This window comes from Alexandromys fortis, unplaced genomic scaffold, assembly GCF_014885135.2.
Source record: "Alexandromys fortis isolate MF-2015 unplaced genomic scaffold, M_Fortis_MF-2015_v1.1 scaffold_134, whole genome shotgun sequence".
In the NCBI taxonomy this organism is placed as follows: domain Eukaryota; kingdom Metazoa; phylum Chordata; class Mammalia; order Rodentia; family Cricetidae; genus Alexandromys; species Alexandromys fortis.
In genome coordinates this window covers 1,901,254-1,927,973 of record NW_026068007.1, presented here as the reverse complement: position 1 = coordinate 1,927,973, position 26,720 = coordinate 1,901,254, and the positions used below count along the sequence as shown (strand labels likewise).

The 26,720-nt window shown below is 40.4% G+C and overlaps 1 protein-coding gene across 9 annotated transcripts in view; it reads right to left on the bottom strand.

The window, feature by feature from the left end:
* The window catches only part of Adgb (androglobin), a 113,031-nt gene that overhangs the window by 15,416 nt on the left and 70,895 nt on the right, over positions 1–26,720 (bottom strand). For 5 of the 9 annotated variants that reach the window (XM_050161643.1, XM_050161642.1, XM_050161649.1 and 2 more), the window contains 13 exons: positions 26,503–26,617; positions 24,369–24,536; positions 23,051–23,186; positions 22,369–22,506; positions 19,867–19,960; positions 18,982–19,116; positions 18,327–18,480; positions 14,415–14,602; positions 8,967–9,151; positions 7,635–7,834; positions 3,758–3,869; positions 3,139–3,168; positions 47–219 (listed from right to left, as the gene is read on the bottom strand). In XM_050161643.1, coding sequence (XP_050017600.1) covers positions 47–219; positions 3,139–3,168; positions 3,758–3,869; positions 7,635–7,834; positions 8,967–9,151; positions 14,415–14,602; positions 18,327–18,480; positions 18,982–19,116; positions 19,867–19,960; positions 22,369–22,506; positions 23,051–23,186; positions 24,369–24,536; positions 26,503–26,617 — 1,828 coding nt within the window. The remainder of the gene's footprint in view (positions 1–46; positions 220–3,138; positions 3,169–3,757; positions 3,870–7,634; positions 7,835–8,966; positions 9,152–14,414; positions 14,603–18,326; positions 18,481–18,981; positions 19,117–19,866; positions 19,961–22,368; positions 22,507–23,050; positions 23,187–24,368; positions 24,537–26,502; positions 26,618–26,720) is intronic. The other 4 variants (XM_050161646.1, XM_050161645.1, XM_050161647.1 and 1 more) reach the window with 4 other exon arrangements.

Below are 26,720 nucleotides of genomic sequence, written 5' to 3'. Positions count from 1 at the left end.
AAGTGGTACCAGGGTCTGTTCAGTAAGGGAATCGCATCGGACCCACCTGAGGTTCAAAGCGAGGCGTTTGCTTTTCCTTGGCCAACTTCTCTTTCTCCGCAGCCTTATCTTTGCCTTTCCGTGTTGTTTTGGAAATCCCTACAGATTTCTGCCCTTCACTGGCAGCATGGGAATCTGGGCTTCCTATGGTAGTTAGTTCTTCATGCTTCTCTACATGAGCTAAAGAGACACGGAAATGGAAAGCAGTGAAAGCCAAAGTGATGACAAGGCCATGTCCTATAGGGACATGGCAAGCATGTTTCATCTAGAGGTTGGATTGTTTTTCTTGTAAGCAAATGAACAAATGCTTCCTAAGAGCCAGTCAAAATTTTTTTAATAAAATTAAGATATAATTCATATAGCATAACTCAACATTGGTATATATAAAGCAGTGTATTTATATAGAAGTTATAAAGAAGATTATGCCACTATCAGACACTAGCCACTGTGTTTGTCTTTTATTTCATATGCTGCATATACACAATTCATTCATCTATGCTCTAACCTTTACTATTATTTGTTCTAATCTTTACTATTATTTCCTTCCTTTTGATTAAGGATTAATTTTATTTTTTTTCTCTAGCTTTGAAGTTTTTCTTTTTAAAAGATTTTTTATATGCTGGTGTGTGTGTCTGAGTGTGCATGTATGTGTGTGTGTGACACTTGTGTATATATGTGCCCCCAGACATCAGAAGGCATACGACTTTCTAGAGATGGAGTTACAGGCAGTTGTGGGTGGCCATGTAGGTGCTTGGTTCTCTGTAAGGGCACTAAGTGTGCTTAGCCCCCAAGCCATCTCTCTAGACCCCATCCCTCAGCTGCTGCTCTTAATGCAGGCAATTATGTTGAGATAATGTTGCTTTCTACACATCTATGAGATCTCCACATTCGCCTCTTATTGGTTTGTAGTTTTCCTCAATTGTGATCAGAGAACATAGCTGCATTATTTCTATTCCTTCCCATCTGTTTAGTCTCAGCTAAACAGATGTAAACTCAGTTTAGACTGTTTAGACTCGTGGCACCGCTTTATCTGTTGGCATCCTCCAGATGTTCTATTGGTCATGAGAAGAACATGTGTTCTGGTGCTGCTGAGTGGAGAATTCTGTTCCTAGGAAAGGTTTGTTTGCTGTATTATTCAAGCATTTTATAATCCTACTAATTTTCTGTTTAAATTTCTTTCCACCACTTAAAGTGCAGTATTTTCATTTCCAACTAGCTGTAGAATTAGCAATTTCTTCTTCAATACTAGTTTTGCCTCATGCATTTTATCAGAATTGATGTTAGGTTCATATGTTTATAACGGTTTTATTTTATTAATATGTGGTCTCTTTAGCATTATAAAATAACTAACATAACTGTTTGGATTCATTTGATTACTATTTGTAATGTGTGTTCCATTCTTCTGTCTTAAAACTGTTTGCATATTTTAAATCAAAAGATGCCCTCTTTTATAAATGTATAGAGTTGGATCATGTTTTGTAGTAAAGCACATTTAATTTACATTAAATATAATTACCTAAAAGGGAGGATTTATGTCTGCTATTTTGAAATTTATTTTACTACATATTTCATATCTTTTTCAGTTTCTCTAGTCTTGTTAGGACATTGTTTTGTTTCAAAACCACACTTAACATCTGCAGCATCTGTCTCAGGGTTTTTGCTTGTTTTCTATTCATTTTCATTTTGTTTGTGGTGTTTTGGGGTAAGATTATAATTCAAAATCTTTATACAATCAAGTTTGGAGTGATACCAGTTTAATCTCAATAAAACATAAAGACTTTTGCTCTTATATATTCCTTCTTGGTGCTGATAAAAATGTAAAAATTGCCCATATTCATGCTGTGCCCTTTAAATCTGGTTGATTAATTCACATGATGAAGCCATTATCAGGTTGCTTAATTTAGTGTGCAAGACTTGCACTAAGTCTGCATGTGTTGGCAGCATGTTCTCGAATGAGCTGTGAACTGGAAACCATCCCACTGACTCAACGTTATAAAACGTGTGGCCTCTAATTAGGAAGCCCTGGAGGACATCAATGTGTACATCAAGGTAGGGAAGAAGTGCTGGGGGACTACCTGTTGACATGCTGGTCCTGTTCAGCTTCAGGCAGCAGAGTTTAGTTACAGTGCGCCTCCCCATCTCAGGAGGACTTTCCTTTTAGAGGCTTAACTCACATTGCTAATGTCACACTTTGCACACGGGGTTTCAATTAAATTTATTTCTGAACTGTGTGTTGCTGTCTTACCTTCGATAGCCTAGTGTGTGTGCACACCAATCTCTTCTGTCATTGAGTATATATAAATCTCATTAGATAGTATTTCAAAACATATTTCCCCTACTACTAGCTAGATTCCCTTATGATTTTAATCGGGTTGTTGATGGTTCTCTTTCTCTCTTTCCTCCTCTCCCCCTCTCTCTTTTCCTTTCTCTCTCCCACCTCTTCCCCCCTCTCTCCCATTCTCTCTCCTTCCTTTCCTTTCCTTTTTCCTTTGACATTTCCCTCCTCTCATCCCCATCTGAGATTGAACCCAAAGCCTTGCTTGTGCCTAGCTGTGTGATTCACTTACCTGTTTCCACCACTGTCACCCTCTTCTCATGAGCTCTTCCTGGGTAATGTGGCCCCTGTTACTTGCTATGCATTTGGGATTGATTTGAGCAATAGTAGCATGACTATCTTCACTATATCATTATACAAGACAGATGTAACAAATGATTATAATATGAAAACAAGTCTTAAGAGATTTAGATAACTCATGGAACAGCCCACACAGGCAAACAGAGGGTTTGGGTCTTATTCTTTACTTTACTGTAATTCTAAGCTTCCAGGGTTATAATTTAACATTTATTAACACTATGATTTATCTCTAGAGACCAGGAAGGAAGGGTCGGAGGGATGAAGGGATGGAGGGAGGCAATAGCTTTGCTGAACACAGTAGCATACACAGTATTGTACTGTTTCTCTATTATTTTACTTATGCATGCAATTGTGAATATTTAATTCGCATATAGATCCTTATCATAACATATTTTTGAGACAGTGCTTCACTATGCAACCCTAGATACCTATAGTTATGGAAACTATACTGGCCTTGAACTCACCGAGATCCACCTGCCTCTGCCTCCTGGGCGCTGAAATTAAAGATGTATGTCGTAAACGAGTATATCGTTATTATTACTCTTTCCTAGCAACAATGGGTAATAGAATTTTATAAACATTAAATTTGTCTGTATATTTCTTGAAACGTTCACAAGTATAATTGGTGCATAAGTTTTGTTGAGTAGACAAAACATGACCTTATAAACATGCAAGGCTATAATGATGAAATATTCTTATTTTTCATAAATTATATAGTAAAATATTGAAACATAATCAATATAACAAAAATATGAGACTATACACTGTGAGCGATAACATTTTATAATTCTGTGATCAGCATGTAAGATATAAATGGCATGAGTAATATTTAAAGTGTGCAGCTGGAGAGATGTCTTAGTATTAATATTAAGAACATTGGTTGCTGTTGCAGAACAAGGTTCTGTTGCCAGCACCTATATGGAGGCTCACAGACATCTGGAACTCCAGTTTTAGGAGATCTAATACCCTCTTTAGACCTCCACAGGCATTGGGCAAACACATGGTGTCCTTATATAAATGCAAGCAAAACACACTTACATATAAAATAAAATAAATGTTTTTAAATTATTTAGGGTAACATACCTCTGCTATCAAATTTCTCTAAGTCTTTTAGTGCTTGAACAAACACCTGCTGCGTTTCTGTGAGAGGCCAGCTGTTAAACATCACCAAGCACTGTATGATGTACTTGTAGCACTGTGAAAGGGAGGGCAATGAATCAGGACAACCAAAAAAAACCCATACAGTACGCGCACTGAAAGACAGATTAGGTCAAACTTATAATGTGTCATTTTATAAATCATACAATCATAGGTTAACTAATTGATACATGTTTGCCACCACTTTCTGTTGTGGTTTGAGTAAGAATGGTCCCCATAGGCTCATATATGTGAATGCTTGGGGCCAAGCTGGTAGAATTGTTTTGGAAAGGATTAGGAAGTGCGGCTTGCTAGAGGAGGTGTGTCCTTGAGGGTGGGTTTTGAGCTTTCAAAAGCCCATGCCAGGCCCAGTCTCTCTGCCTCCAAGTTGCAGAGAAGATGTTAGTTCTTACATCCCTCCAGTGCCAGGCCTGCCTTCGGCCATGCTCCCCACCATGATGGTCATTGTCTCACACTCTGAATGTGTAAGTGAGCCCCCAGTTAAATGCTTCCTTTTATAGGTTGCCTTGGTCATGGTGTCTCTTCATAGCAACAATACAATAACAAAGACAACCTCTAACACACAGTGAGAGTGCATTTAACATTCCACCCCGGCCACTGCCTCTGTCGTCCACGTTTCTAGTTGTTAAGCAGTGCGATGGCATAAAGTAAAATCTCATCTCTGTGACATTTCCATGCTTTCTTATGTTATTGCAGAGCTTGAGAGGATCTTTCCAACGAGGTTGGCTTCTAGGGGTCTCTTTTCTTTGTACTCAAGTTATAAAGCCAGTGTCCTGCATCAACTGTTATTATATTTATGGATTAAATTTTCCTACTTAAATCTGCAGTGTATCTGGAATCCACCTTTATTTATAGCGTTAGCTGTGGTGAAGGAGAAGCAAGTCCCCTAGCCTCTAATAGGTTACCTTTCCTCCTTTAATTAACGGTTTCACCTCTTTTTTTTTTTAAATCAATCCTTCTTTTTATGCTGGCTAGTTTTATGTTAATTGTGAAGGGCTCTAGCAGGCCTGAGCATGACAAACAGGGCACCGAAAGGTTTTGCCTTTTAACCCTTCTCCCCCATGCTGAATTGTTAGATTATATTCCTAAAGCTAGTCACCAAGGTCTCTTCCCTTATTTGGCCACTGACTTATTCCTGAGACTGAACAGCCAGACACAACTCTCCAAGCACCAAGTTCCAGCAAGCCAAATTCATTATTTTGACTAGCCTAATTAAAATACCAATCAGAACTTATCAACACATCCGAACTCCCTCTAGCACAGACCTCTCCCTTTTTCCTCTAACACTTGCAAAACTATTTGCTGCTATTTCTGCCCAATTCAGGATTCAGACTCAGCCATTTTGTCTCTGCCCTGCTTAATGAAGGACCTCTTTGTGTTTTGTTTGTGCTTGGAAACCAGTGTTTTGGTGATGTGTGTGCCTAATCTGGAGTCCAGAGGGAAGAACCTCATGATGCATAGGTATTTTCAAACTGGGCACAGGGCTAGAGTCATGTGAGAGATGGGGAGCCTCAGGTAAGAAAATGCCTCCATAAAAGTCAAGCTGCAGGCAAGCCTGCTGTGCATTATCTTAATTCTTAGTTGGTGATTAATGTGGGAGGGCCCATTCCACTGTGGGTGGAGCTACCCCTGGGCTGGTGGTCTTGATTCTATGAGAAAACAGGTTGAGCATAAGCCAGGAGGGCACATGCTACTTAGTAATGAAAACTTTGATGTTATTATAATTGTAATTTTATTGCTTTATCGCTTTATTCAGATTATTATTTTCTAATGAATGAGTTTGGTCAAACTCCTCACGCCCACCAGTCCCTTATTTACACCTGCCCCAGTGTCTGACTGCAAGCACAGACTTGTCCACACTACTCCATGGCTGTGAAATCCTGTGCCATTTCCAGTGAGTGTACATTCATGCCTTCTGTGTTTTTCTTGGTCTTACGAGTAGCATACATACTTTAGAATTGTAAAATGTGAAACTAGTGAATTTTTTATTCATTTGGAGGTCTTTTGTTTGCATGTTTCTTGGTTTATTTCTTCATCCTTCTCACAACCTTGTCTCCTCTTCAGTGAGCTATTATTCAGCTCACTTCTACCTCTCATCGCATTAGCTCGGCTCACGTTTCAGATCATCCATGCCTCACTAATTAACTGAAGTAAATATTTCACTGAACGCACATTGGTGTTGCTGACAAAGCATAATTTGTAGAGTTTTTATTAAAACTCATCGAGTTAGCTATGTTTCATAAATTCTTAGTTGCTATTCTTTTAAAGTAAAAGATTATTTAGCTTATCATGTTTCCACACTTAGGGCTTTTAAACTATTCATTATTAATAATGTATTTGCTATTACATTATGCTAATACTACATATTTATGTCTATATCTAAAGGCATTGACTTTTATTGAAGCACTCATTAATTTTTATCACAAAATATTCATCTTTTTACAAATAATTACTTTAGTTTTATACATGTGTGCAAATGAGTGCAGGTGGCCTGCCTGGCAAGAGAGGATTCAGTCTCTGAAGCTGGGCTTCTGCATGGGTGCTGGAAACCAAACTTGTGTCCTTTGCCAGAGCAACAAGCATTCTAAACCACAAACTATCTCTCCAGCCCCAAACACATCTTTTAAAATATTCTCAGTGAAGTGGGGAGATGGCTGAGTGAGTAAGGTACTTCTGAAAGTGCAGAGACCTGAGTTCAAATTTCAAGAATGCTTCTAAAGCTGGGTGTGGTGGCTGTGCTGTAACCCTAGTGCTCCTGTGGCAAGACAGGAGGCTGAGGCAGAACATTGCCTAGAAATCTGGGCTAGCTAATCCAAGCATGAGCAGTAGCAAACAACAAAGAGACCCTGCTACAAATAAGTTAGAACGCAGGGAACCCAACCAGAGGTTGTCCTCTGGCTTTCTGTGGTGTGCTTTGACACATGAGTATGGGAATACTCACACACGTGGTGCTCAGAGGCACATACATAGAAGCAGTAAAATATCCTGGGTATACCAAGACAATGAGACATCTCAAATCCCCAGATACGATTCTAATTTTGCTCCTCAGCTGCATTGTTTTCCAGGAGGCCCGCATCGAATGTTTCAATTGGATCACTGACTGACTCACCTTCTTCCTAACTGCTTTTCATTCTCGTCTCAGCTGGGCAGTTGGGTGTCCATGATAATTAAGACCTCAACCACTTGATTCATTCTTCTTTTTAGTTTGCCATCTGCCTGTAATGATGTCTATGTAGTGTGACCTTGGACATCATTCCTGTTTATATTTTGTGCTAGATTAGTCCGGATTTTTTTGCATATATTTGGTCACTCCATGTAACTGTGCATGTGTATCAGGTGCACTTGAATGTGGTTTTCTCACTGTGTGCCTCTGCACATGTGGATCAGGTGCAGGTGTCTGTGATTTGGTCATACTGTGTGCCTGTGTACATGTGGATCAGGTGCAGGTGTCTGTGATTTGGTCATACTGTGTGCCTGTGCACATGTGGATCAGTATGACCAAATTACAGACAACTGTGGTTTGCTCACTCTGTGTGCCTGTGCACCTGTGTGTTAGACACACTTGGTCTCCGCATGCGCACGTGGAGGCCAGAGTCAGTTCTGAGTTCCTTTCGCAGTCACTCCCTGCTTTATTTTTTAAGACAGTCTCGCAGTGAATGCAGAACTTTGCATTCGTCTAGCCGAACTGGCTCTAGGATCTGCTTGGCTCAGCGTCCCAGCCTGGAGTCACATATGTAGATTTTACCCACTGAACCATCTTCCTAGCCCTAAAAAATTCTTTTTTTTTTTTCAGTTAATGTACCTGTTGTGCTGTGCTAGAATTTTCTTCTATAGTAGGCACATTCATAACTTCTTCTTCCAGCAGGGGCAGACCTACCTCTACCGCCACACTCCCAGGTCTGCCCTTAAAGGATTTCTGGCCTATTTGCCCGGTTTTTTTCTTTGTCATTACTTCTGGTTCTTTTTTAGGTGAAGTATGAGATAAGAGAATTTGCTTGCTAGCTAAAAAGGAGAAACATTATGTTAGTATATTTGATGGACATTGGTATTACTGACTAAATGAGCTACATATACACTTATAGAATACAGTGTACCTTAAAGGACATGCTTATTTTAAGAAGGAAAAAACCCACTGCATCCTTTCAAATTTTCTCGTCTTAGAGATATTTATTAAGAATGTCCATGTGACATGTGCTCAACTGTGTTCATAGCAGAATTGTTTGTCATAGCCAGAACCTGGAAACAACCTAAATGCCCCTTGACTGAAGAATGGATAGGAAAATGTGGTACATTTACACAATGGGGTACTATATAGGAGAAAAAAATAACGACATCTTGAATTTGCAGGCAAATGGATGGAGCTAAAAAACATCATTTTGAGTGAGGTAACCCAGACCCAGGGAGACAATTATTACATGTACTCACTCATAAGTGGTTTTTTAAACACAAAGCAAAGAAAACCAGCCTGCAAATCACAATCCCAGAGAACCTAGACAACAATGAGGACTCTAAGAGAGACATACATGGATCTAATCTACATGGGAAATAGAAAAAGACAAGGTCCCCTGAGTAAATTGGGAGCATGGTGACCATGGGTGAGGGTTGAAGGGACGGGGAGAGGCAGAGAGGGGAGCGGAAAAAAAATGTAGAGCTCAATAAAAATCAATTTAAAATAAAAAAGGATGCCCATGTGGGACTGGAGAGATGATGCATCAGCTAAGACTGTATGCTGTTCCTGAGGAGGATCCTGGTTTATTTCTGAGCATCCACCTGGTACCTGAAAACCACCAGTGACTCCACTTCCAGGAGATCCGACTCTTTTTTCTGGCCTCTGTCGGACCAGGCATGTGCATGGTCCATTCATACATGTATGTGAACACTCATATACATACATACATCTTTAAAAAAATAAAAGCAGTCTCATGTATAAGAAATTTTCACTAAGAAGTCTTTAAGGGAAAGTCATATCCAATCTACTGGTTTTGGAGCCTAATTAAACACATAATTACAACGGCATCACTGGGGTCAAGTATAGTGTTAAGTTTTGTTTTACATTGAAAATTAAGCCTTTTAGATGCCACAGCAACACAAGCATCTGTTCATGCAGGCAGCCATACGCCAGGCAGGTACTTACACTGGGAGCTCAGTGCTCTCTCACTTCCCAGGAAGTAGAAGGCAGGGATGATGGCTTGTCCTTTGCCCTGGGTGCTCACCATGGTCTCCTCGCTTTCCAGCACCTGCAGCTTGATGAAGGCATCGGGCTTGGATGTGCGGACCTGGATTGTAATGCACTGGGCCACTGACACTTTAATGGAGTACCTGTGGTGAGAAAGAAAGGTTTGGCTTTGTGAGCAAGAACGTCGATCTCTCCCTCGAGCTGATAAAGGAAATGGTGTGGTTTTTCTCATTTGATTGTCTTTGTAAGGCAGCTTTGTAAGGCCCATGGACTTGCTAAGATGTTAGAGTGACCACAGACTTTGACAAATGAGCCCAAAATGACAGTCAAGAAAAACAGTAGTGTGTTTCCACTGCTGAAGAACTCCAAGTAGGAAATGTATCATTTTGTTAAGTATGACAGGAAGTCACTTATGGAACAGGATACACCTACAAGCCACCATCCTTGAGAGTTATGTGACCACCACCACGTGTCACTTATATTCATACCAATGGACAAAAAACAGTTCAGGGAAGCAGACCTTTGTGAGTTTCACCCTTATTTGGTATTTCTGCTGTTTTCTTTCTCTAGTAATTCTTCACAAATGCTCAAGACATGGTAGATTTTTTTTTTCCAAGCAGATGCAAATAAAACAAAAAGTGAACCAGCAAAATCCATCACTTTGCCCTCCAGAGTGACCTGCCTTCCCTTCGGTGGGCCCCTCTCTGGGGTCCCCACCCTGCTCTTCTCACTAATTCATCTCCCTCTCCCATGCTTGGTACTGATCCAGAGTCTTGGTTTACACTGGCCAGGATCCCAACCATGTGTGCATCCCATATGGGAACTTTTAGTCTTATCTTCTGACCTTTTAGAAGAGTCTCTCAGAGTTGAAGGGATCCTTGTCTTTAGACACCTGCTGTGTGTGGGAAAATTAGCTTCACACCGTCCCTTCTCTTCAGGTCTGCTTTCTCAGGCCCCTCTGCCATTGATAATCTCACACATGTCAGAGAAGCAAGGCTCTGCTCTCATTCACAGACTGGAAGCAACATTCATTCTACAGTTCCCCAGGCTCTCTGTGCCATCAAATGGATCAGAGTTCCTAAACTGAAGCCTCTAGCTCAGCTACCTCTCTAGAATCATGTGGCTGTTACTAATATTTACAAACAAGAAGTCTTCCTACTGACCACCCTGCAAATTAGCTACTGCCCTGTGTCCTCCTCTGACATAAATGATGCCATTCAGACATTTCCCGAGGCAAGCCCAATCAACCAAGGCCATTTAACCTCCATGTTTTAAAACATTCTTTCCAGATGCACGCACCTCCTTCTGGTTTGTTGAACTGTATCTCTCTGTCCTACAGAAGCAATGTTGGAGACCTCACAAGGTCATCTCATGTGGAAATGGTTTTTCATTATAAAATAAGGTAAAGGATGAGGCCAAATCAGTATGGCTGGTGGCCTTAGAATAATAGGGCAGAATTTAGAAACAGTCACAAAATGAAACACAATATGAAGATGAAAATGAAGATTTGAGTGATGAACCCACAAGCCAAAGAACGTTAGCAAACCATGGAATGACGAGAGGAAAACAAGAAACAGATTCTTTCCTGAATGCTCTAGAGACACCTTCCCTGGGGACAACTTGACTCCAGAGTGAACTTCCCGACTGTGAGATGAGAAATTTTTGTTGTTCAACCACTCAGTGTTGTGTCGTAGGCTTGACAGGGCAGCTGTAGTGGACCTACAGACTGCCTGCTTCCAGTCACCAAGGCTACCACCTGTGCTATCTTACAGCTGTCCAACTGCTCCTCTACTTTTTGACACATTCCCCTTCATCCCAGTCAACATCAAGAAGCTGCCTGAGTCAATATGTTCCATAGTCCACACCTTGAACAATTAAATAGAATCTCATGATAATGTGGCTATATATTTCATCTTAGAAATTATATTAATTTTTTCAATTAATTAATTTTTCATGTATTATAGACATTTTTTTGTTTTGTTTTCTGTTGTTCAAGACAGTTTCTCTGTGTTGCCCTGGCTGTGCTAGAAATCGCTCTGGTCTGGATCTCAGAGATGCACCCGCCTCTACCACCCCAGTGCTGGGATTAAAGGTGTATACCACTGCCACTCGGCTATTTATAGACACATTTTTTTTTTTCACACAAGTCTGACAACGCCAGTTTCCTTAAAACTCTTAAAGCTTTCTGTTCCTGTGTTAGGAGAGCCTTCCAGAAGAGGTTCAGGGGAGGAATCTCTCTGGCCTGGTCACTCCATACTGCACCCTGGAAATGCACTTTGCAGAGAACTGGCCTCCATTCTCAGAAAACGCTGAGCCACTCCACACTCCTCAAGCAGCCTGCTCCCCAACTCCTCACCTCTCTATCCCACACCTTTAAGACCAGCTCCTGGGACTAATTTAGCTTTAGGTTAAACACCACTTCTTGGTCTGTAATTGGCCTCAGTGTGGTTCCATGGCTTTTAGCAAACAAGTTAGTCAAATTAGTAAACTAGTCACACTAGTAAACAAGTTAGTCAAACTAGCAAACTAGTCAGTCACACTAGTAAACAAGTTAGTCAAACTAGCAAACTAGTCACACTAGTAAACAAGTTAGTCACACTAGCAAACTAGTCACACTAGTAAACAAAGTAAATTAATCATTCCATTTTTAGTTTGTGCTTTCCTCTTTCCTTATTTTCTTTCTTATAGGCAATGTTGAAAATACATTACAGGAAGACAAACTGAGAGCAAACCCCCAACTTAATGTCTGCATTTTAGTGTGCTTCTAATCAGAATGTCAGAATGTTCTGCGTCTTTACCTAGAGATAAAATATGTTCGTGTATAAAGCTGAAACATGAGCTTAGGGCTGTACTATATATATTTTTTTCTGTGTTTGAATGTTATTACTTATTTAGCTTTGATTTAATTTTTTTTACAATTTCAAGGGGGAAAGTTTTTGTATTAAATAAGAATTATAGGAAAAAATCAGGCAGAGTATTATTATTTGTTAAATTTTTATCAGAAAGACTTGGTTTTACTGCTGTGGAATTCGCCTCTGTATGTTGTGAATATGTTTTATTATCATTGGTAAGTGATAAAGCTGTGTTGGCCCATGGCTTAGCAGAATATAGCCAGACTGAAAGAGCTAGAAAGAGAGAGTAGGCAGAGTCAGAGAGATGCTATGTAGCTCCTGAAGGAAAAAGATGCCATAACCAAAGGAGTAACATACTGGCACCAGTAAGCCACAGCCTAGAAATACACAGAATCATAGAAATGGGTTAATTTAAGGTACAAGAGTTAACTAAAAATACGCCTATGTTATTGACTAAACAGTGTTGTAATTAATATAGTTTCTGTCTGATTATTTGTGTCTGGGCAGCCAGGAAACAAACAAGCAGTCTGCTTTTACATTTTTCCCTCTAAAACCCAACTCACCAATGCATTGTGCCTTTAAAATATCTTTTCAATACAATAAAACATAGAAAATAATAGATTTTTTTAAAACTAGGCATCATAGATCATGCCCACCATGGCTTTGACCAAGTAACCGGCCGAGTATTCACACGAGTGGTGACTGGACAGCCGTAAAAAAGTTAAAGACATCTAGATGTTATTGATAAATGATCACAACAAAAGACTGCACGAGATGTCAGCACCACCATGTTCTCACTGTCATGATTCTTGGTAAACTATGACCAGAAAGAAAGGCTAGAAGAGAGAAGAACAAAGTGCTGTGACTGCTTGTTAGTTGTCTGATTATGAATGACATTTAGATATTTAATGTGTGTTCTAAATTCATGTGGAAGAATATTTTATAAAAATGCTTAATGCAGGCCAACTATGCCTTAGACACTGTGCTTCTTCCCATGTTGTAAGGGCATGTGTCTGGCCTCCAGTTTGAAAGGGCATGTGTCTGGCCTCCAGTTTGAAAGGGCATGTGTCTAGACTCCAGTTTGAAAGGGCATGTGTCTAGACTCCAGTTTGAAAGGGCATGTGTCTGGCCTCCAGTTAGTTTGGCTGTCTTCTTTAGAAGGCCTGCTCTTTCTGAAGAGGAAACGGAGAATAAATAAAGCTGGGGATTGGGGAGGTGGAGAGCTCAGAGGAGTGGAGGGAGAGGAAACTGTGGTCGGGGTGTAGTGTATGAGAGAAGAATCTATTTTTAGTGAAACTAAATTAAAAACGTTAATTCTCATAGAGGCTGATGAACAGATAATCGCCTAAAATGTGTATACATTACATAAAATGTTTACCACTGGAATGGCAACTGGATCATCTACTTATACGGGGCACTTTAATGCAAAAGGTTTACATTTTGAAAATTATCAGTAATTTTCTTTCAAAGTAGCAAAATGAGGATGGAATATCACAAAATAAATAAGTGTGCTAGGAAAATGAAATAGTACAGCTCACATGTCTGGAGGAAACCTTTTGTTCTACTGTGAGGCAGCCCTGGTTAGTGGTTTGATGGCGAACCTCCTTCAGCCAACGGCCTTTGAGAGGCTGGACCAGGTTGGGCATGGCTTTGGGTACCAAAAGGCCCGTGGGACGACCCGCTCTCCCTCTGGCTTCCTGCTCGCCACACCTGGCTATTTGATGTGATCAGTGAGTTCCCTTTTAATAAAGAACACTTTAGTATACCATATTAGGAGCTAGTACAGGATTTCTTTATTCACATTCCCCCCCATCTGGCACCCAATGTGTGGCTCAGTTCATGTTTACCGGGTCCCCCCTTCTCCCTCATGTGCTCCCACTTTCCGCCTGGACAAGGGCATTCAATATTGACTATGCAGCTAGAGTTTTACTCTACAGTCAATGGAAAATTAAAAACATTCTATAGGCATGTGTAAATATGTATGTGAGTAGTAAGGATAGACAAATAAATTGAGAAGGGAGAGTGAGTGGCAGTGCAATGTCTTAAGAGGGGTATCATGGAGTCCCAGACTCCAAAAACAACAGTTTTAGCTAACAAATATGAGGAAGTCCCTGAAGTAGTGTAGGAGCATTGAGAAGAGAGGAGGAGACCCACAGTGAGGCGATGGTGTGTCAGCATTAGAATCCAAAGAACAATTATTGAAAGAAAGCGGAATTGGTACTAGGACAATTCAAGGGGTGTGAATAGGTGAGCATGAAAAGAAGGCTGGAGTGACAAACAAGGATCCCCAGCCCCGCCCAGGACCAGAGAGTGGCTACAGATAGAGCGGGACCAGGAGAAAGTCAAATAGCTACAGAGACCAGGAAGATTCAATAGTGAAAGTGGTGTGAAACAAAGCCCAAGAATAGTATTGGCACTCTTTGAAACTGTGTAGGCTTGATCGAGCATCCATCTATTCCTGCTAGTGTTAGTTATTTCCATAAGATTATGAATTCATTTATAAAAATTACTGATATGTAAAGAACACATTTATCTGTCCATTATATACTTGTACCTGAACAGGATTTTCTTGTCATTAGGGATGTAGTAGTCTCTGATCTCCTTTATGGTGAAGGTGCTGCAAGGAGACTCTCGGGAGAGAAAAGGAAGCGGGATGTAGGAGCCAATGAGCCGCAGTTTCCAGCGCGCGCCTGACACATAAGCGTCACCAGTATAAGCTTCAGCCACAAACGTGTATCCCTTCTGAAAGAGAAGGCAGCCACACATACAGGATTCACATTGCCATGAGTCTCTCCAATATGTGGTCCACACATTGACATAAATATGCCACTACGTTGATACCCCCACAGAGTCCAAGATCTCCTAAGAATCATCAAGCCATTAATGTTATGCTTATCCTTTTTAGAAATAATTATCTTAGGGCTGAGGGTGTATTTAAGCGGTAGGATGCTTGCTTAGCTTCTGTGAAACCCTGGGTTAGATCCCCAGTGCTGTAAAGAAGAAAACTCTGAAAAATCTCACAGGTCAGTTCCTAAATCCCACAGTTCAGTCTTTGAGGGATTATGACAGAAGTAGGAAGACAAGTGTCCATTTAAGTGAGGAAGCATATATATTCGCAAGCCTCTTTCCAATAAGAGAGCTAGCTCATCAAGCTTCAAAGGATGCCTGGTGAAAATCCAAGGAACAAAGCAGACTCCTTCAAGCCAACATGAGTTTATACGAAAGAACAACTTCATTAGATCATATAACTAATTTACAAGTAAATAGTAGCAAAGCTGTTGACTTCACGTGGGGCCGGATGTCTCCTGATTAGGGCTCTAGTCAGGTAACCAGGATGGTTAGCACCCAGGGCTACGTTATATCTATCTGTTCACTAGCTTTAGACATCCTCTGTATGGGTGAAGATGTCTGTCTCTGGAGACCATCTCTGGGACATCACATCAAGATGGTTCATCAGTGCCAGATCAAATTGTTTAATGGTAAAGATACAAGGATAGAAATACCTCATAGAGAAATGATGAGGGCTTCAATTTACAGTAGTGTCATCCATGATTTGTTTTGTAAACTACTGACCCAATACATTTTATGAAAATGGATTTCTAGGATGTTGTATATTTGGGAAGTATTATATATTTCTCCTTTTCCTTTCTGGATATGTGTGTGTGTGTGTGTGTGTGTGTGTGTGTGTGTGTGTGCGTGCGTGTGTGTATTTAAATGTCAATAAATGTTTAAAACCCTGAGAAATCTGAAGATAACTATTTTATCCTTGATTCATTAACTTTTGACACTATAATTTTATAGACAAAACAGGCACCTTGAAAGACAAACATTTTATGTTGACATAATATGCTACACATATGTTCTCAAACTTTTCAGGGTGATACAGTGTTAATACAGTCACAGACGACAGTGCAAAGATTTAAGCAATAATTTTCTTTTCATCAGCTTTCTTCTGAGGTAACATTCCCAAAAAGATGACAAGATTACCCCACCCCACCCCCACCCCTCGCAAAAGCACCACAGTTAGTTCTCTGTTCACGGATGTCTACTTCTCTTACATAGCCTTCCCATTTCTCTCACTAAAATACAGATAGATACAGAAGGCAGAAGACATCAGAGAGGGATGGGAATGCTTGATGCAATCTGAATTTGCCATGTGAAATAACAGCTGAATGAAGATGAAATACGCATCTACATTTTGACTCAACTTGTATCCTTGAGAGAATTCCACCTAGTTTAGAGAGCCAACCATGCTAAAAAATAAACTCAAAACTGCACACACACACACACACCAAAACCTGTGAATTAAATATTCCTTAAATACCCCTTCCAAAATTAAATACCAGTGACTAATATTGATATAACTTATTTGGTGAAAGAAAGATCATCTCCAGACTTTGATGGCATCTATGACTTTGGTAGGTTCTTCCTTTAGACCAGTGGTTTTCAATATGTGGGCCACAATCCCTTTGGGGGATGAATGACTTTTTGCAGGGGTTGTCTGAGATCACTGAAAAGCACACATATTTACATAAAGATTCATAACAAAATTATAGTTATGAAGCAGCAATGAAAATAATTTTATATTTGGGCATCACCATACATAAGGTTGAAGCATTAGGAATTCTGAGAGCCATTGATTTAGAAAAAAAATCTCCTTGCTTTTGAGCTTTTTTGTTTTTTAATATTGGTGATCACAAACTAAGTTGTTTCTTTTTAATCAGAAATGTAAGTCAAATTTAATAAACGACAATGCAAAAATTGTCTACGTGTAAAAACAAATTTGTTGTGGAAGGGCCTGCATTCTTTTCTAACATTGGACTTAACACAAGACATCCTGCTGTAGAAGGCAGCATTCATGGGTAAGGTAAATTTCATAATCCTGGGATTTTTTAATAATTATTTTAAATAAATAAATGTCATTTATTAGGCCATGAAGCAGGAGGGAATACAATGAGTTAAACTAAGTTCATAAAGGCATGCTTGATGTGTGGAAAATGATGTGTTGTTGAAATAAAGAAAATGTGAATATCATTACAACAAGTGGTAAACATAATGACCATAAATTAAAATGATATGGCTAAGTAAAAATAAAATAACTGTTCTGTTGATTTTAATAACATAAATTTTTAGAAAATTATACTTCAGAACATAATTTCAAATACAGATTACATCCATATAACATATTGTTTACCAGATTGCCTCATAAACTATAGACATGATACTTGTCTGATTTAATATAAGGTAAAAATAATTTAAGATACGACGTACAATTTGATACTGTCTTCCAATTTTATAAAATCTGATGCCCAAATCAAGAAAATTTATCTCATGAAAAAAAAGAAAAATTGAGTTTACTAAATAATGAGTTTTTAGAATTATATTGAATTATATTATATATAAGTTCAGTGAAAACAATTTTTAAAATATTATTATGCATATGGATACATACATATATAAATAATCAGTTGGAATAAGTTGTCTTATCAAGAATTTTAGATGGGTGTGTTGGGCACACCTTTAGTTTTGGCATTCAGGAGGCAGAGGCAAGCGGATTTCTGAGAACGTGAGACCAGCCTTATCTATATGAGTCCCAGGACAGTCAATGTTACATAGCAGGGCCTTGCCTTAAAATAAAAAATAAAGAAATTTTACTTTTCTTATTAAAAAATGTTTCCCCAAATCTTGAAAATAGTTCAAAGGAGCTTTTTGAATTGATATATTTTTACATATATTCTTCATCTTTCTGAAGTCAATATTTATTAGACATTCATTAGAGAGGTAAGCCTAATTTACATAAAATGATGCATGAGATTATAGGCTAAAATGAATTTAAAAACACACACACACACACATAATCCAGAGGGGGAAGATTATCAAGTTCAAAACCACAAGGTTAAAGAATGGAAGTTGGGAGCGAAAGCAGTTCTTCATTTGCAGCCTATGCCCACTATGTTTGTCATGATTCCCTAGTGGGGGGGATTCCCTAGTGGAAAGATGAAGAGATTAAAATATCCAGAGAGGAAACATCTGATTGAAGGCGAGGTCTCCCATCCATTCAGCAGGCAGCCTAAAGTGACTCTTGGCCTGATAAAAATATTGCCATCTTTGAAGACTGAGGGTGGGGGCTGGGTGTGTGATCTCCCCTCATCACCCCCTGCCCCCGCCCTGCCATGCTTAAAAACAGAACAAAGGCAATGCATGAGATAAAGGCAAGGCTGGCCTTTCTCATTTTAGGACCAAATAAACTCCCGGGAGCCGCTTCTGTTTTAAAATCGATGTGGCTTTGGTTTCAACAATGGGCGTGTGCAATGTGTCCTTCCTGGGATGTTAAGTGTGCTGCAGCATTCACGGTCGCTAAAACAGTGGACTCTTCCTCCTAAGTGCTGCAAGCTCACCTGCTGCACTTGCTTCTGGGCTCCCATTCACCGCTGTTAGAACAGCTGGGGATACATTCGGCACCTACCTTGTTCTTGGGGTACAGGTACGGCACCACTTTCTGGAAGACCTTGGGCACTTGCTCCATCGTGTCATTGTTGACAACATGCAGCATACAGATCGGGAGTGTTGTGTATACTTTAGGGACCAAGATCATGTCTTGAGGAACCAGAAACGTTTCTCTGTAATCACAGAAGCATGAGATTTAGTAGTGGAACTCATAACGTTTTAAGTAGAGTTTAACCAACGAGCCTTTGTGAAACTTTAAGATTGCAAATAACTAAAAGGCTTGTGGATCTTTTTTATTTCAAGTTATTATTACTGTGTTATTTTGATGTATAAAAGCAAACCCCCACTTTGTACGACGTTCATGACTTGTCCCCAGTATGCTGCTGCTTGGAAAGAAATGTTGTCTAACTATACTGGAAACAGACTGATTTATCATGCTAACGTATTGACTGAAAAAAATCTATAAACTGTTTACATTTTCCTATTTTGATATAAGGACAATTGATAAAATTCTCTGACATCCCATCGCATATGGAGAAAAAAATGTGTATATGTATGGAAAAGTTTTAAGCAAATATGAAAGCAGTCTAGGGGCTGGTACTTTTACTATTATGCCTGAAACTGCATGTCTTAATACTGCGTGCCGTCTGAAGATGGAATCCTGCACCACTTGCCTGAAGACTATAAACCAAGAATTCGGTGGCTGGTCTGGATAGTTGACCGTGTAGTCAGCAAAGGCAACCTTGGTTTCTTCATCTTGATAGCATGGGTAAGACTCCATAGACTTACACTTGCTTTTAAACATTAGTCTAGAAATGGAAAAACAACTTGGATATCAATGACAAAGCATTTTTAAAAGAAGCTCCTGTTACAAAAGAGAAGTAACCCTTGAAATAGCAAAATATCAGACACCAATGTTTTCCCGGTTGAGGTCAAAGAGACACTGTGTGAGTTGTAGCAAGTGGTACCAAGAAAGGGAAGCATTGTGGGTCAGTCATGAATAACACCTTTCAAATGCACTTGAAGTTATCTGAGGATTTTAACTGAAGGAGAATGTAATTCCCAAGCAAGGGAGTACTTAATTTCATACATGGAAAATAAGGCTGGATATTTAAGCTCTATATCTGGGGGAAAGGAAGCAGGCAAAGCAGTTGTAAACTAGGTTGAGGCCCCTGAAGGATCCAGATAGAGACTAGAAATTTGAAGGAAGCTTGTGAAGTTAACGTGAGCAATCAGTTTGGAAAATTCAATGATGAAAAACTAAGGACACAAACAAGAGTGTAAGATTAGAATTTTCTTCCTCTATGCTTTCTGGCTCACATAACTGACTAAAATGAATCATGAGATCTGCTTGCTCCCTGCAGGGAGTCTGTGGCTACTTCCGCAACAGGGTGGGAGTTGATGGGATGGATTCCTCCCTTCCTGCCTGAATCTAGATCTAGCCTAAAAGCACCAGGAATCTTGGATCCTTTTCACAACATCACAGGTGTTATCTCAGATAGAGGCCATTATGGCCACACAAAACAGTTCTTTATTGGGAATCTAGAAGCGTTTTTTACCTTAGGAGAGAAAGTGCATACTGCTCCAAATTTATCTCTAGTACTGCCCAAATTTTTTGAAGTGTATCTGAAACACTGGCATTTTCCTTCGTGTCTAAATAAAAATAATAATAGTAATAATAAATAATAACATTAACAATAAGAGTAAATATTAAATCCATAAGATATCTGAACAACGAACAGCCTTCATTTCGCAGGTAAAAACTCTGAAATTCCCTGTAGGAGGCATGTACATCTTTGGGCTCACAGATAAGCAATGGAAAAACCAGTAATGTCAAGCACACATGGTTGTCCCTTCAAGGAAAAGCATATATAATCTGTTTTTCAGCCAGAAGATTGTGAGGGGGTGTGGCTAATAGTCCAATACCCTCTGTGCCATCTGTATGGCCAGGCCGCATCAGCTACCCCAGAACCTATGAGCTTGCTTATCTTGAGCCTGTCTTCCGCAGTTAACCTACAGAAGCTATCTTTAAGGAAAATGTCACTTTATAAAAAAAAAAAAAAAAAAAAAAAAGAGTTTTGAAGTAGTCATGTCTTAAACTTTATTGTGCACATGGGACTGTGTTAGTTATCACCAGGAAACTTCTCTCCAAATTGTGCTGTGCTCAAATATGCCTAAAATAAACTACCAGAGTGAGACTCAGAGTTCGAACCAGCACCAGCCACTGAGTTCTATTGAAATTGATTTCATTCTTGCCTCTTGTGGATCCCCACTCTGCTGGCCACGGTGTTTGCAGAGTTCAGAATCCATGAGGAAGATGGCTCCAGGCTCTCCAGTTTCGTAAGGTAAAGTCATGTTTAAACCATAGATAGTGCTCTAATGTCTAGAGGAGAGCACTGCTCACAGTATTCAACTGTTTCCTCTCATCTTTAGCCTGAAAACAGATGGGTTCTTGGATGTTATTTAAGAGATGCATGAAACAGTTTACCTAAGGAGATCTTCTGTCATACCAGAAACTCCTGTGAAAAACTTAGTTCAGAAAAGGCAACCACACAATTATTCTAAAGAACACACCTGGACGGATGACACGAACCTTAATCTATGGCACTGTCCACAAATGGCTTCACAGCAAATGGACCCACAGGGGTCAAAGTCAAGGCATCCAAAACAGGCAGTCCAGAGTTTCTTATTGTCCTGCCTGACTGTCGTTGCTGCTCTTCAGGATATGACATCGGAACCACAGCCTTTATTTATCTGCTGTAATGCTGATGTAATAGAGCCAAAGCCTTGCTTGTTTGGATGGCTTCTCTGAAACTCATCATCACGGGTGTGTGACCCTGAGATTCATTCGATGAATGTAAGTGGACATGGCACCTCAGGTCAGCCTCAAACTAACACTAGCAATCCTCTGCCCTCATCCTGAGTGCTGGGACTATAAGAGTGCAGTAGCAGCTGTACTGTTTTCCTATGGCAAACTATTTACTATATGCTTTTAAAAATAACCTTTGGTATCCTGACTTTTCACTCCCTAGATAAACATTTCAATATTGCCATTAAATATTTTCCATAGATGTATTTTTTATAACAAAACGTTTGTGTAAAGTAAAAAGGTCTCTCCTAGATAAATCTTTCCTCTCAAAATAGCAATGGACATCATATGATGGAAATGATTGAAAACACCTTTTGAATTTTCATCTGATAAACTAGGCATTTCTCCCCCACAATTCATTGGATATACCTGAAGACATTTCACTCCACAAATGTGAGAGCATATTGAAACACATTTCTGTTGCCTCATGCACAGAAGCACTGGTCTCCTTCATTCACCTCTGTGACAGTCAGTCTGAGAATGTACAATAATCTCCTACTTGGCTGAAGCTACACTGGAAACTGTTGCAACCAAACTGGGGATGGCTGAAAAGAACTCGCGGAAGAGTTGGAAATTAAGCCGATCATTTTCTCAATGATTCATGGCACGTACATCTGTTTCAATGTGGTCTTAGTGCATGTGTGCATCTGTGTGGACACGTGTGTGCAATAGGCACATGCACATGTGCACACACACATGTGGATGCCAGAAGTTGAGGTCAGGTGTCTTTCTTAGTTGCTCTCTATTATTTACCAAGGCAGGGTCTCTTGCAGAACCCTGAGATCCTTGATGTGGCTCAACTGGCTGGACAACTGGCCACAGGGATGCCCTCTATCTGCTTCTCAAGTGCTGGGGCTGCTGGGTCACCACACCTGCACAGCTTTTCTGCAGAATCTGGGATCTGAACCCCAGTCCTCATGCCTGGGCAGAAAGTACTTTTTCTACTTCCTTGTCCCAGCCTTGACATTTATCCTTTCAGTAAATATCCATTGCATGTACCTGACATCTCAGACACTGCTTCTCATCCTGAGAATGAGAACATAAACTCTGACCAGTTCCTTGCCTCCAGGAACTTCAGTACTTAATAGATTGAATTAGTCCTGTAAGCAAACTTACTCTAAAATACCCTAATCACATAATGGAACACCCATTCCTATACATGTGGATCCATTTTACATATGTAAAATCATACCTGGCATTCTGGCTTTCATGAGCAGTCTGACATAAGTCCCTTTCCACATGGACTGGATTTTCACTGCCGCAGCTATTTCCTCGGGAGAATACTCCTTCTCGTTTATTGGCATAGAGTATTTAATGTCTACCCATTCCGCTGGCAAGAGAAAGACAAACACTGGATTGGGATTTATATTTAGTTCCTTCCCAAAAATCTTAATGCCTACAACTGTGAAATCCTTCATACATAGAACATTCCACAAGGATGGATGGAACACCCCATTTTGCATTGTCTACTGAGCTCAGGTGAATGCCTGGAGAAAGAAGGGGCATGAAGCTATGGTATTTTCATGATCTACCTTGGATTCCCATCAGAAAGTAGCTAGAGGCTTCCCTCAGAACTGAAAGGAAACAAAACGTGGTAAGAGGAAGGAAGGAAGGCAATTGGATTGGGACATCTTTCAAAGTTCCTTCATCCGTACCAGGTGGGTCAATGGCGAATTCGGAGGGATTCAAGGTTCCCCTGTAGGTACATGTAAGGGTTAGGAAATCTTTCAACAGACCTTGGAAGCCCCTGGAGCATCCTAGAGAGGGCTCCACTGGTCTCTGACAGGTCTGTTGTCTCTGCTACACAACAGCTAAACTTACCCTTTTGAAATTATCATCACTTCCATGCTCAGATACTTAAAATGAGTCAGTACCTAAAGAGGCATCCTCTACGAGGGAATCCAGTAAGTCCATTTCTAAAACCATAGCCCGAAATGCAAATTTGAAGTTTAAAGGAGGCTTGGCTACTTGAGATTTTTTCATTAAACGCCACAATGATATGTGGAAAACCTGAAAAAGATAAAAATATTCACACACACACACATGCACACCACACACACACAATGCACACCACACACACACACACACACACACACACACAAAATTAACAATAGTGGCAACATCCAGATTGGATGACATATGGCGCTGAGTTGTTCTTCGCTGCTGAGAGCATCTGTTTGAATGTGTGACAATGTGGGCATTGGCCACTGCACACTCAGCTGGCTGTCTGGGACACGTACTGTAGTCCACCTTGACGCTCACACAGCGGTAAAATGGTTTCTTTCCCCTCTGCTTGGCTCTTCTTGGCTGGGCTTAATCTTAGTTTCTGCTTTGCCAACAATATCCAACATCAGTTACAAGTGAACAATGATAAAATATACTTCTAGTGCAAAGAATATTTTACTCACACTTACATTAAGCAAGGTGAATATTGTTGGTTTACACAAAGTTACAGTTTAGTTGAATGCCCTGTGTTTTTCATTCTGCCTTTGAAACCCCCTCCCTCAAAGGTCAGGTGATAAGGTCTGAGATGTTTTCTGTTGTCAAAATTGGGTGCTATTGACATATGCCATGAAAACAAGTGTTCTGTGACACATCCCACAGTGCCCAGGATGTTCTCTTAACAAAAATAATTTAGCCTGAATGTCAATAGCATGGAGGTTAAAAAAAAAAAAAAGATCAAAATAAGTAAAAACAGATGCTGCTTGCTTGCTATGCTGCTGGAGTGGACCAGTACCTCTCAGTTTTCTTCCTCAGGAGACAACCAGGAAGAAGTAGCCTGACTTCCCTTCCTGCAGGCTATCTAGAAAGCCAGAATACTACTCAGCTCCAGCAGAAGGTTCTGAGAGTGAGAAGACTAATGTTCCTAAAGGCAACCTGAACAACTGACAGAAGCACTGCTGGTGAGTGCCAGCCTTTCCTCTCCTTTCTGAAGACATCCTTCCCAGCTCCGCAGGGGCTTCTGGAGGGCTGAGCCTCAGCAGCCCACTGCAGCCATTATCATATTCTCTAATTAATTTCATTCCCTTTCTCATCTTACTCCTCTAGATTCCTCCCTGCTTTCTGAAGTCACTTTCCCCAGAAACAGTCTCTATGTAAACCACTTGCCCTGATTCAGCATTTGGGGTTCATCTGGTGCATCTTTCAGATGGGAGCTTCCCTGCTGTGAGCCTCAGGCCGGGAACTGCTTACCCTGAAGTGCTGAGCAGTGAGTTCTTTGTTGTAGAGGGGGATAGGATAGTGGGCTGCTTGTAGATCCCTCAGAGCTGCGGACAATTTACCTCTGTCTTTGAAACTAGCAATCACATTTCCAATAGCTTTCATAATTATTACAGACTGTTCTGTAAATCGGTAGCTCTCCTGTGGAGACAGAGCACATGTACAGCAGCCGATCTCACGTCTATTTAAGGGCAAGCAAGTTTACAAATGTTCAGCCTCGAGAGGAAAAATCCTCCACCGTATGCTTGATTCAAGGCTGTTTTATTCATAGAGAGTAGATATAGCTGAGTATTTCGTTGGATGCTGGTCTGGGAGACATGTAACAAAGGCTGGAAGTCCTAGGAAAAGTACTGAATACAGGGCACTAGGATGTGGTGGGGTCAGGGAGAACGCCATAGCAATTGTGTCAAGAGTTAGTTCTGAAGGCTGTCTAGGATGTCAGGCTGACAGAGACTGGGATTTTGAGGACTGAGGATTAGAGAAGATTCCAGGAAGAGGGTCTTGCAAAATTAAAAACAAAACAAACAAACAAACAAAAACAGACAGAGGACTAGCTTGGGCTGCTTGCTCCCTCCAGCTATCCATTCTGAGAAACAGTAAGAGTTCCAAGCTGACAGAGATCCAGGAGTCAACCCAGTCTGAACTGTTTGAGGACTGTCCTGGTTTGTATGTACTGGATGGTGCTGGAGTTGTCTGGAGCAGCACATGCCTGCTAAGATAGAGTCAGGAAAACCGAGCCATCTTTATTGTTTCTCTACAGGGTTCCCTAGGACAATGATTGTCCCATATCTCTAAAGAAACAACCAACCAACCAACAACAACCAAAACAACAAGAATAAACAAGGAGACAAAGGACAGCTATGAAATCAACTTGTGCTTTCTTAAATGCCAACCAAGCAGAATGAAAAACACATGTAGAGAAGACAGCACAGCCAACAGAAGGAAGCCTGGAGGAAACTCGTAGAGTCCTGCCCAGCCAGCGTAAGGGGCATGAGTCAGATCATGTGGGAAAACCCAGTCAACCCTTGTGTTGCCACAGGGTCTTCTGGCTACCTTAGACAATCCCATGTTTGCTCTGCCTGGAGTTTTTAACTTGTTTTCTTGGGTTTTTAGTTTATTTCATCTTGATATTTTTTTAGTGAGAATTGTTTTATGTGAGATAATCCTTTTGTACATTTTATCTTCACCAAGGCACCTTTAATAAAGAGCTGAATGGACAATCATTAGGCAGGAAGAAGTTAGGGCGAAATTACAAGAAGACAGAAAAATTCAAGTGAGTGAATCTACACAGAAGGAGTTGGACATAAAAAATGAAGGAGAGGCTTAAACCCACGTAACAGAATGCAGATGAACAGAGATAGGTTAATTTGTTCTACGAGCTAGAGGGACAAGTCTAAGCCAAGGCCAAGCTTTCATAATTAATAAAATCTCTGTGTCATTATTCATGGCCTAGTGGTCCTGAAGAGAAAGTGCTGCTACAGTTATTAGAGGTGAGGACGTTTCAAGAGTCGAACAGCAGAAAATACACCTTCCAACCTTCCCTAGACACACGCATAGACAGAAGACACTGTACGAGAGGAAGCATTTTAGGGGCCTTGCTGCATTCATTTTCTCTTCAGAACAGAGAAAGGAGCAAGAGGTAGCGAGGAAAGAGAAAAAAGAAAGAGGAGGAGGTGGTAAATGCTTCCAGGAGGCCACAGTGATCCTTTGAATCCTGGGAATAATCCTGGGAATATGCACTCTAAACTCCTCAGAGTAAGGAAAGGATGGAACGGGGAGGAATGCTCAGGCTATAAATGGCCTTCTAAAGGCCTTTGCTGGTGCTTTATCCTTCCAAAGGACCAATGCATCTCCCCGCGTAGTGATAGAAATGAAAGGCCCAGCAGAGCAGCAGTGGGTACACTGGTTGGAGAAAAATTAATTTTGTTTGTTTCCCTACAGATTGTTAACTCTACAGACTACATCTGAAGATTTCTTAAAGGATATACGAATAGTTTAATAGGTTAGAAAAGGAGGTGTAAACTAAATGCATTTTAAAAATCAAAATAAGACTGAGTTTAAGCTTTTGAAATCAGAGAGAAAGTAGGAAGTTTGCTAAGATATTTACCGGCTCAAAGTTGGGCAGTACGACATCTTCATCCCCGATGACAAATGTCATCATGCTGCAGACATGTAAGGCGTGTCCCACTGGGGAATACGCATTGAAGAGTAGCATATGCCTCCTAGAGAGAGTGAACACCGAGTAAGGAGGGCGCTTCCTCTGCCGGATGTATTTCTAGCTGCTGGATCAGAGTTTGGAGTCAAAGCGAGTGAAGCATTATATAT